This window comes from Spea bombifrons, chromosome 4 (assembly GCF_027358695.1).
Source record: "Spea bombifrons isolate aSpeBom1 chromosome 4, aSpeBom1.2.pri, whole genome shotgun sequence".
Classification (NCBI taxonomy): Eukaryota; Metazoa; Chordata; class Amphibia; order Anura; family Pelobatidae; genus Spea; species Spea bombifrons.
This window is the reverse complement of record NC_071090.1, coordinates 81,232,367-81,248,539: the sequence shown is the minus strand read 5'-3', so window position 1 is coordinate 81,248,539 and position 16,173 is coordinate 81,232,367. Positions and strand designations below refer to the sequence as shown.

Here is a 16,173-nt window from a genome sequence, read left to right as displayed (position 1 = left end):
CCTGAATTTGTGGACACATTCCTGAGCACCCATTAAGGAGTTGCTTCATATCTGTAATAAGTATTTCAGATCTTACATTAACAGAGGATTTATCGTCACTGACACGTTTGACCTCCACATTTCCTAAATGCAGGATAGCTGCCAGGATCTTAAACACATCCATCTGAAAATCAACGTTCAAACCTTAAAAAAAAAAAAAATGGGGCGATTGCCAAATTGAAAAAGAAAGACGCTCAGGTCAATTTCATACCAAATGACACAAAATGAATACACATTCATACAGAATTGTTCCTTTATTTGTAATTTAAGGGCCTATGCAATGTGCCTTCCTTTGTCTTTACTTCTACTCACAAGACAAGTCACATGTAAAGCAAGGTGGGGGAACGAATCACATGTTTAAATAAACATCACACACGGTGTTTACAGCTCGCTAAGCAACAGTGCAATAAAAGCAGATTAATATGTAAACGAACGAAAAAGATTTGTTATGGGCATACAGCACCAAAGTTGTGATGTTAAGATGTCAGAATTATAATACAATAATTAGAAGTCAGCAACAGACTTCACAGTTTAACAATCAACATCTTTGCATTAGAAACCTACCTAGTAATGTAAATGTTTTTTGAGTGTCTATCATGTCTCTTCTATCATCAACTCCTTCAATAACTGTGCAGCCACCCATTGCTGTGTAATTAAATTCATCGGCAGTCACTAACAAAACATAAAATATATGTTAACGAATATTAAAAATATTTTAGAGTGATGTGGTTAGCACAGATCCTTGTCCGGTTTTAGGCTTCCAACATACTTAAGTGAAGATGCTTGAATTCTGGCTGCGTAGCAGATGCGCAAAGCTGGTAGAAGATATGGTAGTTTCTCTCATCTTCTGACTGCAAAACATCACATCCTGCATTAGAGCCATATGTTTGTCCCATACGTGTGGTAAATAACAACAATAAAACAACAACACGTTCTACTAACCTGAAATACAACTCTGGACTTCTCAAGGAGATACGTTCTCAGATTTGCACCAATTATTTGGTATCTCTTATCAAAGCTAATTTCTGAATATTTCCCAAATCGACTGCTGTTATCATTTCTGGTAGTTTTTGCATTCCCAATAGCCTAAAATCCGATGGTAAAAGACAAACAGGTAAATATACTGTACTGAATAATCTGCATGTTTGTTAAATTGCAACACCACAATTAAAATACCCACAAGCTTATACGTCTACTAAAAAAAAACCCACAAAAAATACATAAAAATGTTTAACAAAAATATCAAAAAATGGCACTGTGTGCCTTGTACACAAACACAAATACACTATATGCTCACACATACACAATTATTTACATTTGTGGCATTGTCTCTTTTTTTAGAAGACCTGAAATGAAAATAATTAACTTGCTGCTATCTTGTGATTCTGTGAATGAAACTATTTTTTTCAATAAATGGGAAAGTGGAAAGTTTCAAAAATGGGGTTATAAGGGTCCAGTTAACAGGGCGCTATTAAAACCACAATGTAGTTATTATAACTCCTTCCCAGAGTATTTGTTGGTCTACTTAATACAAATCCGTATTTTATCCACGTGCATCGAGCATGTACTCCTGGCAATGTTTACCTCCGTGATTGGGTTGGATGCAAGCACTCTGTCTTCCACATTTGCTTTGCTACTCGATTTACTGACTGTGGCAAAGTAACGCATTGCATAGCGAGCCGACACAGTCTTTCCTGCTCCAGACTCTCCACTCACAATAATGGACTGATTCCTATTGTTCCTGTTGTTCAAACAAATCCATTAGTAGTTAGATTTACTGAGAGTAAATGTATTTGTACAATGCTACTTTTCCCTCCAAGGTAGCACTGAACATTGTTACTGAGCTATCATGAATTTAGCTCTTCAGCTCATGGCAACTAAAATCTATGGCAAAAGAATGCAACTCTTCTCAGATTCTCTAATTCAACGGCATAGTCAGTTTTTGTGTTTTTGGAAGTCTTATTTTCCATATACTTAACTTCAAATTAAATAGGTTTTCTATTTTATTTTATGCAACTAGCCATTCAATAAAAAGATGATACGTAATCTAAACTGATTTATGATTCACAACATTTCTTTATACTGCAAAATGAATGACCCTCGTGTAGTACACCCATCTGTAATACAAATGAAATTTTAAAAAATCAAAGCCGCAAAATAATATCTTATTTCGGCAATTATGTATAACTCTCAAGTACATTACCGTGCCATCTGTTTGTAAGCCTCTTCTGCAACAGCAAATATATGTGGATCCATATCACCCATATTTTGCCCGCTGTATGCATGGATAATCGCATCTCCGTATATTGGTATCTCTTTATAGGGATTGATTGCAACCAGAATAATGCCTGCGAAAAGGGAAAAATGGAAACTTTCACAGCCAAAATGCACATGGAATATCTGGCAATTTTACACTGAGATTGGTTGATGGAATTTTACTTAACAAGTAGGTAAATAAGAGAATAACAAACATATTTTTAGCAGACATAGTACTTTCTCAAGAAAAGAAGACAAAAAGATTACTTCAAAATAAGAGTGATGAGTTCCTATTCAAAGGAATATTTTAAATAGCTTAAAATAAAACCTACCAACTTAGCAGATTCCTTGCATTCTGCTGATCCTATGCATCTTGCTGTTCCATAGCAGATATTAAAACGTATATTTTTTAGGAATCCTGCTAATTCCGCTAATGTGATCGTTAAGTTGGGGATTTTTGCGTTTGACAATACTTCCATTTTTCCCCTCCTATTCCCAATTGGGTGCAACAGAGAAACTGCATCCTATTAAAATATTGCAATTCTAGTGCAGTACCCAAAATGTGGGGTAATCAGCAGGAACAGTTTCTATGGTGACTGCAATCAGTTATACACGGAAAGTAAGAGAGGAGTGTTCAGTTTCCACATTATGCATTAAGTGAGCACTGTGGATGTGAACATGACAGTATTTATCCAGGTGTGTTTGCTTATGTTTTCTAGAGTTTGAGCGTTTGGTTTCTTGGTGCTCGATATAACTGTGGCAGTTAGTAAACTCCTACGTATTTCCTCACTGTAGATTAAACCAAAAACCAAGCCTGGTATGCATTACATTGCAAGTTGCACTGCTAAGCAAAGGGAGAACTGCTTGCTGACCCAGTGCTCCTTTGGGGTACAAAAAGATTCAGATTTAACCCATTCGCAACCAGTGACGTACCAGGTACGTCACAAAAAGATGTCCCTACTGGATCAATTTTAATACATTTGGTGAGTTACTACATAGAATCTACACTATGGACCATTAAGGTTCTTATGATGTGTTTCTCTAGAAAGTTTCCAGGTATGGAACAGTTGAAGAGAAACATGGCAAAAACATGAAAATAGACCTGGTCCTTAGAGGATTAATAAAAACCTGTGTAGCGTAACATACAACACAGAAGCATTTCCTGGAAGTAGAGAACGTAAATATGTGTGTTGATTAATGTGGTTTTAAGAAACTGCAGAAGGCATTCATCCCAATCACCCAAGTAAAATGTGTGTTGTACAGAAATGTTTACACATGTCATGGGGACTCGATGGCTCCGCACAGTCTGAGAAACTTTGGTGTAAAAGAGATATATTTTGTTTTTTATTATGCCTTAACCTTTTTGTAGTTAAAGGCAACATTAGAAAAAATATTCCTAGTATTATTGGATGCCCAAGCCCTTCCGAGAAATAATTCCTTAATCATGTAAAGTCTTGTCTCTTTCACTTTCTGCTGGGAACATTTATCATATAACAGAAACAGAAACTGATATGTCGCTGCCATAGAAAAGAAACTTCCGAAAGATTTCTGTTTTGTTTTTATGTGATCAGAGGGAAAAACAAAACAGAAAAGTTAGGGTTTATTTTACTTACATACTAAAGAGAGTGATTCATGTTTTGGACTTTTAAGGAACAAAAACCTTTTATGAAATTATAAAATAAGAAGAATTGGTTAATGACTATGAGGAATGAACAGACTCTATTTTCAGCTGTCACTATTTACTTACCACTGTAAGTGTAGATAAGTTTGGATTCCATGAATCGCACTTTGAGGTTGTGTAGAACGGCAGGTTCATGTAAATAGCTAAGAGCAGTGAGGTCATTTTCACCCACAAGGATATCTGGGTTTCGAAGGGGTGGCAGAAGGTGTCTTTCTCGATCCACTGGATACTTCATGTCCTGTATCAATAATAGATATTAAACATGTTTGTGATTTGATTATACCGTCTGCATTACAAAAGTGTTCATTGAGCATTATATGAACTTGTGACCAAGGTTTGCAAAGTGAAGATGCACACAAATAATTTTATGGCCCTTGGTACGTAACGGGGAAATATATCACTGAAACTAAAGGGCCCCCTTCTAATGCTCATTGCCAGCCAGCTCCAGTCCCAATGTATGCCAATGAGACCCCTCGCCATAAAGCACTACAATTGATGTCAATGAGACGGCTCTGCTGCCCTCCCAATGATGTCTTTCACGGCTAAAGAATGCATATTAGACTACTTACAATGTACTTTACCATGCATTCTCCATTGGTGGGGCTGTATAGTGGCAGCGTCCATCTAAGTTTCATTTTTGCATAACGGTCCATTCTTAAGAAGAAGTCTATTATAATTTGTTCTTTTTGTTTTGGCCTTAATAGAATCGATACACTGAATGCACTGATGTAAGTTGGGCTCTGTTAGACTTGTTTGTATGTATAGGTGGCATGTATAGGTGGTGTGGGTGTATGTGTAAATTGTAATGTGATGTGTTACATAAATAGGCTGAAAAAAAGACATTCCTCCATCAAGTTCAGCCTTTCCCATTTCTGTTTATTTCTTGCTGTTGATCCAAAAGAACGCAAAAAAAAAAAACCCAGTTGTGGCTCTTTCCAATTTTGCACAAACTAAAAATCCTTCTTGACCCCAGAATGGCATGTGTCGATGTTATAGATGTAAATTCTAGTTTGTATATCTTAATTACATTGTAATGCAGAAGCAGTTGATGATAAGTTCATATTATCTATGTCAGCAAGAACATTACCTACACACAAACATTAATATTACATTTCAATCATTTGCACTGAACAAATGTTTAACTGTTTGCATTTTCCAAAAGGTGTCATCTCAGATGAAATGAAGTCTATGTATGTTATACACATTGAAGTGTAGGGCTGAAACAACTAATCGGTAAAATCGATAATAATTGATAATGAAAATCGATTAGAGCAAATGCTCTGAAAAACTATTAGAAAATCGATTAGAGCAAATGCTCTGAAAAACTATTAGAAAATCGATTAGAGCAAATGCTCTGAAAAACTCCTCTCCTTATATAATCCGACCTCAAACAGAGATCGGATTATAACACTAGAATCCAGATCCCCCGCAACGCTGCAGGGGACCTGGATTCCCCTCACTGTCGGCCGGTCTCTCACTTCCGTCTCTCTCCCCCCCTCCCATAACACCCCTCTGACTCCTCCCCCCTCCCATACACTGCTCTGCCTCTCTCCCGACTCCCTGGTATTTTGTGAACCTCCGTTACTGACAGGCACTTATACTGCAGCTTCATAGAAGGCTCAGCGTAAGTGAAGGTGAGTAACGGAGGCTGTCTGTGCGCATCGCGCAGACCCCCACTAGCTGACAGAGAATCGAGGTCTCCTGCAGAGGATCATTCTCTCTGTCAGCTGGTGGGGGTCTGCATCGCACAGACAGCCTCCGTTACTGTCCTTCACTTACGCTGAGGCTTCTATGAAGGTGCAGTGAAAGTGCCTGTCAGCAACGGAGGTTCACAAAACACCAGGGAGTCGGGAGAGAGGCAGAGTGGTGTATGGCAGGGGGGAGGAGTCAGAGGGGTGTATGGGAGCCACCATCCCATACACCACTCTGGCTCCTCCCCCTCCCATACACCACTCTGCCTCTCTACCCGGCTCCTTGGTGTCTTGTGAACCTTCGTTGCTGACAGGAGGCAGAGTGGAGTATGGGAGGGGGGGAGGAGGCAGAGTGGAGTATGGGAGAGGGGAGGAGGCAGAGTGGAGTATGGAAGGGGGAGGAGCCAGAGTGGTGTATGGGAGGGGGAGGAGGCAGAGTGGAGTATGAGAGGGGGGAGGAGGCAGAGTGGAGTATGGGAGGGGGGAGGAGGCAAAGTGGCATATGGGAGGGGGAGGAGGCAGAGTGGTGTATGGGAGGGGGGAGGAGGCAGAGTGGAGTATGGGAGGGGGGATGAAGCAGAGTGGAGTATGGGAGGGGGAAGGAGGCAGTGTGGAGTATGGGATGGGGGAGGAGGCAGAGTGGAGTATGGGAGGGGGGAGGAGGCAGAGTGGTGTGCGGGAGGGGGGAGGAGGAGGCAGAGTGGTGTATGGGTGAGTTATAGTGGTGTATGGGGGGTATAATGAATTTCAGGGTAGCAGAGTGGTGTATGGGGGTGTAATGAATTTCAGGGAGGCAGAATGGCATATCTGGGGGAGTTAGAGTGGTGTATAGGGGGAGGTAGAGTGGTGTATGGGGGTATAATGAATTTCAGAGTGGCATATCTGGGGGAGGCAGAGTGGTGTATAGGGGAGGTAGAGTGGTGTATGGGGGTATAATGAATTTCAGAGTGGCATATCTGGGGGAGGCAGAGTGGTGAATCAGGGAGTATAATGAATTTCAGAGTGGCATATCTGGGGGAGGCAGAGTGGTGAATCAGGGAGTATGATGAATTTCAGGGTGGTGCAGGGCATTTATGGGGGGCGGAGTGGCATATCAGGGTGCAAAGTGGCATATAGGGAGGTATAAGGCATAAATGGGGGGCGAGTGGCATATTGGAAGTTATAAGGCATATAGGGGGTATAAGGCATATCGATATTAGGCATATCAGGGGGCATAAGACATATCTGGGGATAAAAGGTATATCAGGGGGCTCAATTGCATATCACTGGCATATAAGGAGTATAAGGCATATCGGGGGCACAGTGGAATCTTTGGCATATAAGAGGTATAAGGCATATAAGAGGGCAGAGTGGCAAGCTGGGGGTCAGATGTGCATAACTGGGGGCAGTTGTTAAATAAAAGAAAATATAAACAAGGCTTTTTTCTCAGTTTTTATTAAATATGAAAAATAGTTATCATATGAATTAATATTTACTAATAACTTTGTATTAAAACCTAGTTTGAGAAACACTGTGATTGGGTTCTTGTAGCTTTTATTATTATGTCAGTAAAATAAGAAGGTGAATAGCGAGAGGCCATTGCAATAAAGAGATGAGAGTGTAAATTGTAAGTTTTTTATTACATTATTTTAAATTTTTAGCATTTTTTATCCGATTAATCGATTAATCGAAAAAATTATCGGCCAACTAATGGATTATTAAAATAATCGTTAGTTGCAGCCCTATTGAAGTGTGTATTGTGTAGGGTCCAAATATATGTCTTACCGTTCCATCTTCCAAAAGTAGGTGTAGCACATTATCCCCAGACTTTAAGTCTTTTGTGATTTCTGCAGACTTCCATACCTCCTCAGCATCAGGGATCCAAACCCTGTTATACTGCAATGGAAAGAAGAATCCGTGAGTATGTGATTAACAAACAAAATGTGGCAACACTGCATTTATATAACATTTCTAAGCATTTGTCATGTCAGTAGGCATTGTATACATGTCCTGAAATATAAGCTGAGAATTAAATACAGTGCAATGTTTAGAAATCGTTTAAATACCGGTATTTAAAAACAACTGTATTCATATTCAAGGAAATGATTTTTTATCTCTTCATAGAAAATAAATTTTTCTCCAGATCTTGCTGCACTAGCCATATACTCACACAAAAATACACATGAATGAAGTAGCGTCCAGTTTTCGGTACCTCTTACAAATAAGACTAAAGACACTTCTTTATTTCAAAAGCTTTATTAATTGTCAGATATGGAATTTATTTGTCCGCGGTGCGGACTAAAATAACTATAGCACCGCGACACTCAACCTTTATTAATGTTTCACAAAGTGTCAAAGATTATTAACACAACACATTTGACACATTATATCAATATTTATTGTCAAATGAAAGTAAACATATAACCAATTGTAACCAATTAATAACCAAATAATAACCAAATTAATAACCAAATAAGTAACCTGCTGGTATGGGCGTGTCCACCTGTATCCCTGCTGGAACTGCCGGCGTCCCCTAGCGCGGCAGTCACACGACCATACGATTCACAGGGGTGAATGCCCCCGGAGTGTCCTACACCTACACCTCTGTGCACCACAAGTAACCATACCTAGATGGTTAACTCCTGCACCATACCAGCGTAAAAACCTGAGTACCCGGCAGATGCTGAAAATTAGGGGAGGGATGGGCGGGAAAACGCACTTTAAAATGATTGCCCCTATGGTGCAAGACCCTTCCATATATACCCCTCAGGGAGGGTAATTACCCCCTCCCATCTGGCCCTGCACGTGCTACCAATTTAATACTTTCAGTGCCAAAAATTTTGCTTAGTCATCCCTTAACCCCTTAACCAGGCTTGACCATGGGTCCCTCCTCCGCACTACATTCATGGGGCCCCTCCGTCCAATTCTTTCCCTCCGGGGCTGTTCTAAAAAAATAACCCAGTGAAAACACTGTTTTAAAGCAGAATGTAACCAATGTGCTGTTCTGAACTGGACTGTCCAATTAGCCAATAAGCCACAAACAATTTATATGCACCAAACCACATAAACATCTTATTACAAATCATTTACACCTGGAGGCACAATAATGATCTGAATTCCAACTGTAAATAAAAGGTACAGCGTGTAATAGGGTATTGTCCGCAAGAAAACAAAATAGAACTGAGGAGCTCTCAGAAAAAAGGATACATTTTAAATAAACACCAATGTCATTTTTCCTTGACATGACTACTTCTTTTGCCTTAAAACTGAAGTCCTTGAACATACATGATTCCTTCGGTCCCCATGAAACCATATGTAGAATCTCCCAAGCTGCTGTGTGTAGCACCGGCGGAAACAGGTGCCATCGTGAAGAATACAGACTTAGAAGTCCAACGTACAGACAGTATACATACAGAAAATGTATTTTGCCACGGAGGCAAAATGGCAAATAAACCTCTGAGACATTTCTCGTTGCAGAATGTAAATCTGTGAAAACAGGGACATTTGGTCACCATAAGGTGGCTGGTGGGACTAGTAGACTCCATAAGCCATGCCAAAGGCTGAGTACAAGGTCTGTTCACTGAGGCAAAGCCCTTGATATATTCACTAAGGCTTTAAAAGGTCAATCCAGTCCCTCTTGTGAGGATGGGACTTACTGGGTGCCTTAGTACTCCAAACCCTAGCAAGGAACGCTGAGAAAAATATTTTTGTGGGACACACATCTTGTGGAAATCTCACAGAGATCACAAGTTTTCCAAGATCTACACAACTTAGTGCAGACTAAATAAGTGAGGGCACAGGGGGTCAGTCCATACCTCCACAGCAGGACTAAATGAACTGACTTCATTCTCCAGTCAAGGATGAGTTTTGGTTAGATGCTGCCCTTGACAGAGACAGAGCAGCAACCCAGTGCCTCCCATGATGTCCCTCCATGGCTGCCATTTTCAGGCATGGCAGAGGGTAAGGAGTCTATGGAGACTGTGCTGACCACAAAATCTACAGTGTAGCTGGGCCTGTTACAATAGAGATCCCTGATCACCCCGACCGGCCCATTCAACAGCATTGCACTGGGAGCCTGATCTCCAACAGAATGTATCTCGATGAGCAACAGCTACCCCACAAAAACCTGCTCGCGTTACACATTTACCACAAGAAACTGCATTTCACACGCAATGGAACTGGTACAAGAAGTCATATGAATCCCAGTCACAATAACTACATACATATATGAGATTTATCATAACTACATGAAATACGTCACTTACACGCTGGCTCTGTTTATTTTTAGACAATACTTTCCTAGCTAGGAACGGTACAGCTGTTTGTGACTTTTTAGGAACACTGTGTACAATTATTTACTTTTCTGATAGGGAAGGTGCCAGAAGGGTGAGACAGTACATTTTCAAACGACTTTCTTCTAGAGAAACAAGCTGGATTTTAAACCTCAAGCAGCATTTTTTCCCCTCAGTTTACAGAGTAAACATTCAGGGAATGTAGTTGTTGAGTTTCTCACACTGTCATGTGTTATGCTTTTCTTTTCTCACTGTTCTGGGAAGATATTTATCTTGTTTTTCATCACTGTTGAAGACCAGGAAAAGGCAATATACCTAAAAAGATACAGGTTTGGGTTTCTTTTTTTAACCATAAAAACAAAAGTGGAGAAAATAAGCAAGTGGTAGTTTTTTCCTGAGAAGGAGTGTATCAGAACGCCCTATTGTCTGAAAGGGTTTAGAAATGAAATAAATGTCTATCAACAGGTCACACTTCATTTCAGGTGCCAAATCATATATGTGTATGTGCACCACACGGTATGTGTGACTTAGAGATAAGAGTGGACTGGGCAGGCAGGTAATGAGTCTCCCCAGGAATCCAGCAGTGCCCCCTCCCAAGCTCAAACATACCCCCATGTGTCCGCAGCCTCAAGGGGTTACCGTGACACTCTGGACTAAGAGTATATTATACTTTCATGATAGGGATTTGAGTCTTAGGCGCCGAGGTAACCCATAGTAAAGTCTTGCTTTACTACAAATCCCATGATCCTAAGTCTGTTTGCACAGGGGAGGCGGTACCTTTAGCTATCCGTTTTGAAACACATATTGAAGGCATTTATCAAGCTTAACGCAGTTTTTAAAGCAACGGCTGTAGTGTATTAAAGGAGTTATGTAACACCACAGGTAAGTGATTAAGTATCTCTGTAAATTCAGATGCCACCATTGGTAAATGAAACTGTTCATGCTAATATCAGTCCAAGAGGAGACCTGCCTTCCAAGTAAACACCAAGAGGTTTACTCAGTCAGGTGCATTATGTTACACCCACGGGTCGTCGTTTTATGGAACCTTCACTTAAGTTTAAAAGAAAAACTTCCAACAACGCAGCCATGCGGTTTGCAGCTATGGCATTTATTTAACGTAATTAGCACAGCCTTGTATAAAAGTTGTCTTATCCATTCATTTAAGCACAAAACTTCGAAGCTTAATGAATAACATATAACAATACCGGATGAATAAAAGAAGGATGTCTGTAAAATGGAGAAAACGTGGCAAAAGCGGTATAGCTGTAGCAGGAGAGACCAGAGGGAGGGGAACTCACAGGGGAAAATCCTGCCTAATACCATGATTTAGAGTTTTACTGGTATGGATAGTCATGTGAAAGAAGCATTACAAGAACAACCCTGGACCAGAAATCCTGCAAAGCTATAGCGATAGGATGTGAGCTTGTTGTTGATGTTGATGATATATACCTGATTAGAGTGACTTTGATGATTAGATAAGCTCCAAATGAATGGCAACACATGATCCCAAAGGAATGCCAAGGATAAGGAGCACAGCCATCTCCATATGTGACAATACCGGTGACCACTGGATGGAGCAGTGTACCCTGAAGCTACATTACCATTTGGGGTCAATTAAGCTGTTTTCATGGAAAACAAGGACGTTTCTAGCAGTTCCAACAGAATTGCAAAATGATCAATTAGCCTTTTAAACGTAAACTTGGATTAGCCAACACAATGTGCCATTGGAACACAGGAGTGATGGGAGTGATAAAGGACCTCTGCACAGCTATGAATATTTTCCATTATAAATCAGATGTCATTTACAACATTAACAACATCTATGCTGTATTTCTGATCCATTTCATGTTATTTTAATGGATAAAATGTGCTTTTCTTTCAAAACCTTTGTGACCCCAAACTTATATCGCTGCACTTGGCCAGGTCTAACTTGCCCTTTAGAAGTAGGACAGCAGAAGGTCACCAAGAGAATAGACTTCTTAGCTCTGGTTTGTTTGAAGCTGCTACACAGTGGCGATTTTTATATACGGAATAATAGGAAGTAGCACTGATTCTTTGTGTCTGATAATCACTTTCATTAGCTGCTATAATAGAGAGTGAAAGATCTTGTGACTATTTCAGGAAGTTCCTTCAATGAGATCATACACTTAGCAAGCTGCCTCCAAATGCCAACGCAAACAGTAACTAAACACAAATCCTTCAGCCCAAGAAACTTCATACGGATGAGAAAACAAGATTTTCCTAAATACTAGTTCTACATTACAGCAAAGATGGACAGACAGATCTACGGACATATAAAAAGCGTTCATTCTTTAGCATTTTTCCACCCATCAGGGAAAACTATACCTTCGGGTCGTTTTGCAGAAGCTCTTTCTGCAGCATGAAGCGTGCTGGGGAGGAATTGATCTGAGCCGATATACGCCGGGCGCAACTCTATTTGAAGGAAGCGAGGGAACATCTGCTGGATACCTTATTAGCAATATAAATATTGCAAGCCCTTCTGCTGTTTTATGGCTTCAATATAAAATCCTGGCAACAAAAGTCTATCAATTCAGTTACTGCTGAACATAAAGCATGTTTGCCATGAAACTGTCAGAAGTCTATCGGTGGCTTTGTGGAATTGCTGGTGGCTCATTGTATTTTTGCCTGTATTCTGCAGACCAGAAGTGTCCTTTAATATGGATAAACCTGTGCCAATCCACGTGTGCTACAGCTTACAATCAACAGAGTAGATAAATAACCAATGCAGAATTTGAAAGGGTTTTTAAAAATCATATATAAGTCTTTATAACCCAAATTAAAAATGCTCTTAGCTCATGATTGCCAAAGTGATGTATACCAATATACATCGATGTGCAGTCCCGCTGACATCACGGGTCACATGGCATTATTGGAGGGGAAGTGGGCAGTGCTGCAACTCCTCTCCTACAACCTGTTTGCACATAGTGAGCTGGAGAGTTCCCAGAAATGCCCATCAGTCAACAGAATATTATCCCGAAAGACAAGTGACTCCTGTGTTTCTTTACACTATAGTTTTGGGGTTGTGAAACCCCTGGATGAGCATTCGATGCTGTCTTGCAGAAGTCCCAGAGCCTTACAAACGGCTTTGTAGCCATTTCCAGTCAGATGGATGTCAATGACTTTGTTTCTCTTCTGCAAACATTTCTCCCGAATGACACTCAAATCGTCTGGGTTGCAGGAGCAGGGTCCTGATGCCCCGCTGCCTGCCCATTTCCTCCTTAAATGGGGGAGTGCCTGGCCATGTTAGCTGGAAAGCCCACTGACGTCGGCAGGATCGCCCACTGACGTCGGCGGGTAGTCCTGGCTGCACTCCCGCAGGTATGCTCATCTGCTGTTGAACTTCTATAGATTGTGGCATCATGTGCTGCTTTTTGAGACCTTTTGGCCCACTTTACTTTGCAAGACAGGTTCTGTTAAATTAACAGGACTGGCAGTAATCATGCCTGGTTGTGCCTGGTGAAATTAAACTTAATTATCAATTACATTTGGTTAATTGTTTGATTTAGTAACTAAGGGGGCAATGTAGGGCAGGATAGCTTTTTTCCTTCTCTACATGAAATCTGCATTTTGTGTTTACTCGAGTTATCTTTGTCTTATATTAAAATTAATTGGATGATCTGCAACATTTAAATGCGAGAAATAAGCAAAAATAGAAGAAATCAGGGAGGGGACAAATACTTTGTCACAGCACAGTACATAAGTTTTTACCATACTGACCCCGGTATGTTTGAATATTACAGGGGCGGGGAACATTCGGCCTTATCATTTGGTCTGGCCCGTGAGACAAAGCAGCAGCAACCGCGGTCACAGGGGGTCCCAACTGTGACCGTGATTTCTTCCGCAGGGGCCAGCTGCCCACTGTGTGAGCAACGTCTCTTGTACCGCCAAGGGGAGGCTGGGACCCAGTGGCGGGACCCAGTGTGAGCAACACAGAGGGAAGCAGCGGAAGTATACTAGCAGCAAAGACGGGTGTATGGATGAGTTCAGGAGTGTGTATAAATGAGTATGTGTGATTGAGTGAATGAGTATCTGAAAGAGTGAATAATTGTGAATTAGTATATGTGGATGAGAGAATTAATATTTGTGAATGAGTGAATGGATGAATATGTGTGATAGCATGAATGTGTAAGTGGGGGAAAGCATGGGACAGGGAACCCGTTTGTGGCAAGGATGGCACAGGGAGGCTGTTTGAGGCAAAGATGCCACAGGGAGGCTGTTGGGGGGCAAAGATGGCAAGTCCTATACTTCCAGTCTGGGTGCTAAGTGGATGCAATCTGAATGCCAGGGCTGACCCGATACTAAAGGGGGTGCTGGCTGGTTAGCATAAATACACAATGCGGGTCTGGCTGGGGGCAATACGCAAGGGTGTGGAGCATTAATTCACAAGGGGATACCGGCTGGGGGCATCACATAAATCAATACTGAAGGGGGGCTGGGATAGATATACAATGTGGATCTGGTTTGGGGCGATACACAAGGGTGTGGGGGCAATGGGGCCTTAACTCACAAGGGGGGCTTTCTGGGTGCATCACATAAATCAATACTAAAGGGAGGGCTGTCTGGTGGGATAAATATACAATGTGGGCTAATTTTTAAGTTGATAATTTTGTACGGCCCGCAAATGATGTTATAAATATCCAAACAGCCCTTGGAGGAAAAAAAGGCTCCCGACCCTGCCTTAAAGGATAAAAAACTGCCACAACCCCAACATGTGGCAAACTTTTATAAAATATGAATAAAAGCAAAAAACATTTAGCACTCTTGTGGCAGAACATGTCCCCTATTGTGTGGTAGCCTGCTGGTTGGCAGTCCTGCTGACATTACTGGGAGTTCCCGCGGACGTCGGGGGCATTCCCGCTGACGTCAGCGTTTAATGGAAAAATGGGCGGGGAGCGGGGCGTGTCAAGACCCCGCTCCCGCGACGATTTGGGTCTTGACCCTGAGAACCGGAGAAGCAGTGCTCACCCGGCAATCTCCGGGTCAAACCCGGAGAGTTCCCAGGTATGGCAATCAGCAGGGGCATTCCATTCGTATCTATGGTAATGACTTTTATATTCACCCTGTCCATTGTTCTTTGTACAGTGCTGCAGAATCTGTTGGCGCTTTATAAATAAAGTATAATAATAATAATAACATTGTAGTTGAAGAGAAATTAACTACTTAAATGCCACATATATAAATGAATGCTCAACATCAACAACAAGCTACTTTCCTGTGATCCATTCATTCCTAAAAAAAAAAAAGCCACAAGCTGGAGCAACAGAAAATATATTGGCAACTCTGACATGCGGGTAACATCTTAACTGGGCTGGGCATGTCTGCTGCTTGCTGAACCCCAACTCCTATGACTCCCATCCTGCCTGTGTACAGGCAAATGCTGATAGGAATTCATGGCAATGGAAGGTTGATACCGGAGATCAATCCTTTGGAGACCATTTGTAGGTTATGGCACTGGAGAAGACAACTGGCAATGTTCTGCATATGTAATGCTTTTCAGCCTCTTTTAGATCTCATTTCTGAGGGTCATGGGAGTTGAGTTTCCCCATATAGACATTATAAAGTGACACAATGAAACCCAGCAGTCCCAGGTGCAGAACCAGCAACATTGTCACCAACTGCTACCTCTGAAAGTAAATGTGGTAAATGGTGCAGGACCCAAGAGGTGCTGCAGCAGCTGCACGCTTTACCGCACTGATCCCTACTCATGGTGGCCAAAATTACTGAAGTCCTCCTAAAAACATAAGTTCCCAGACAAGGGTAGGCCAGCTTGCCCTGACAGAAAAGTTCGTATGGTAAAGTGACCGGTAGACTGTATCTCCAGTGCCATAGATACTGCACACCAGCAGTGAGAGGCAGGGGGTAGGAGGAAAAGTTTTACCTGTGTGTACAGCTCAGCTAACGCCATGGAGACCAGTGAGATGGGGAAGGGGCTGTGTTCCCGGTCCTTCGGTGGTTACCCCTGCTTATGCCGTCTGGTTGAGTGCCCCGGTGCGCGTTCACGTCTCCCTTCCCGGAGCCTGAAGCCACGGAGCGCCGTGCACGCGCACCAGCATTATCCCTTGAGGAGGTGCGCCGTGCGCGCGCCTCTTTCCCGCGGCACCTGAGCGGGTGTGGCGCGCGCCGACTGAGGTGACTGTACAATCAGCAGCGCACCTGCTTAAAGCGGCAGCGCCAGGAATGCGGGTGTCGCCTTACAACAGGCCGAGCACCACTA

The 16,173-nt window shown here is 41.9% G+C and overlaps 1 protein-coding gene across 1 annotated transcript in view; it reads right to left on the bottom strand.

Moving 5' to 3' along the window:
- The window catches only part of MYO5C (myosin VC), a 45,640-nt gene extending 29,670 nt beyond the window's left edge, over positions 1 to 15,970 (bottom strand). Inside the window, exons 1-9 of the mRNA XM_053462921.1 lie at positions 15,838 to 15,970; positions 7,432 to 7,542; positions 4,043 to 4,214; positions 2,243 to 2,387; positions 1,624 to 1,780; positions 982 to 1,125; positions 809 to 890; positions 604 to 711; positions 77 to 183 (exon numbers count right to left, since the gene is read on the bottom strand). Coding sequence (XP_053318896.1) covers positions 77 to 183; positions 604 to 711; positions 809 to 890; positions 982 to 1,125; positions 1,624 to 1,780; positions 2,243 to 2,387; positions 4,043 to 4,214; positions 7,432 to 7,542; positions 15,838 to 15,864 — 1,053 coding nt within the window. The 5' untranslated portion in view covers positions 15,865 to 15,970. The remainder of the gene's footprint in view (positions 1 to 76; positions 184 to 603; positions 712 to 808; positions 891 to 981; positions 1,126 to 1,623; positions 1,781 to 2,242; positions 2,388 to 4,042; positions 4,215 to 7,431; positions 7,543 to 15,837) is intronic.
- Positions 15,971 to 16,173: the final 203 nt, after the last annotated feature.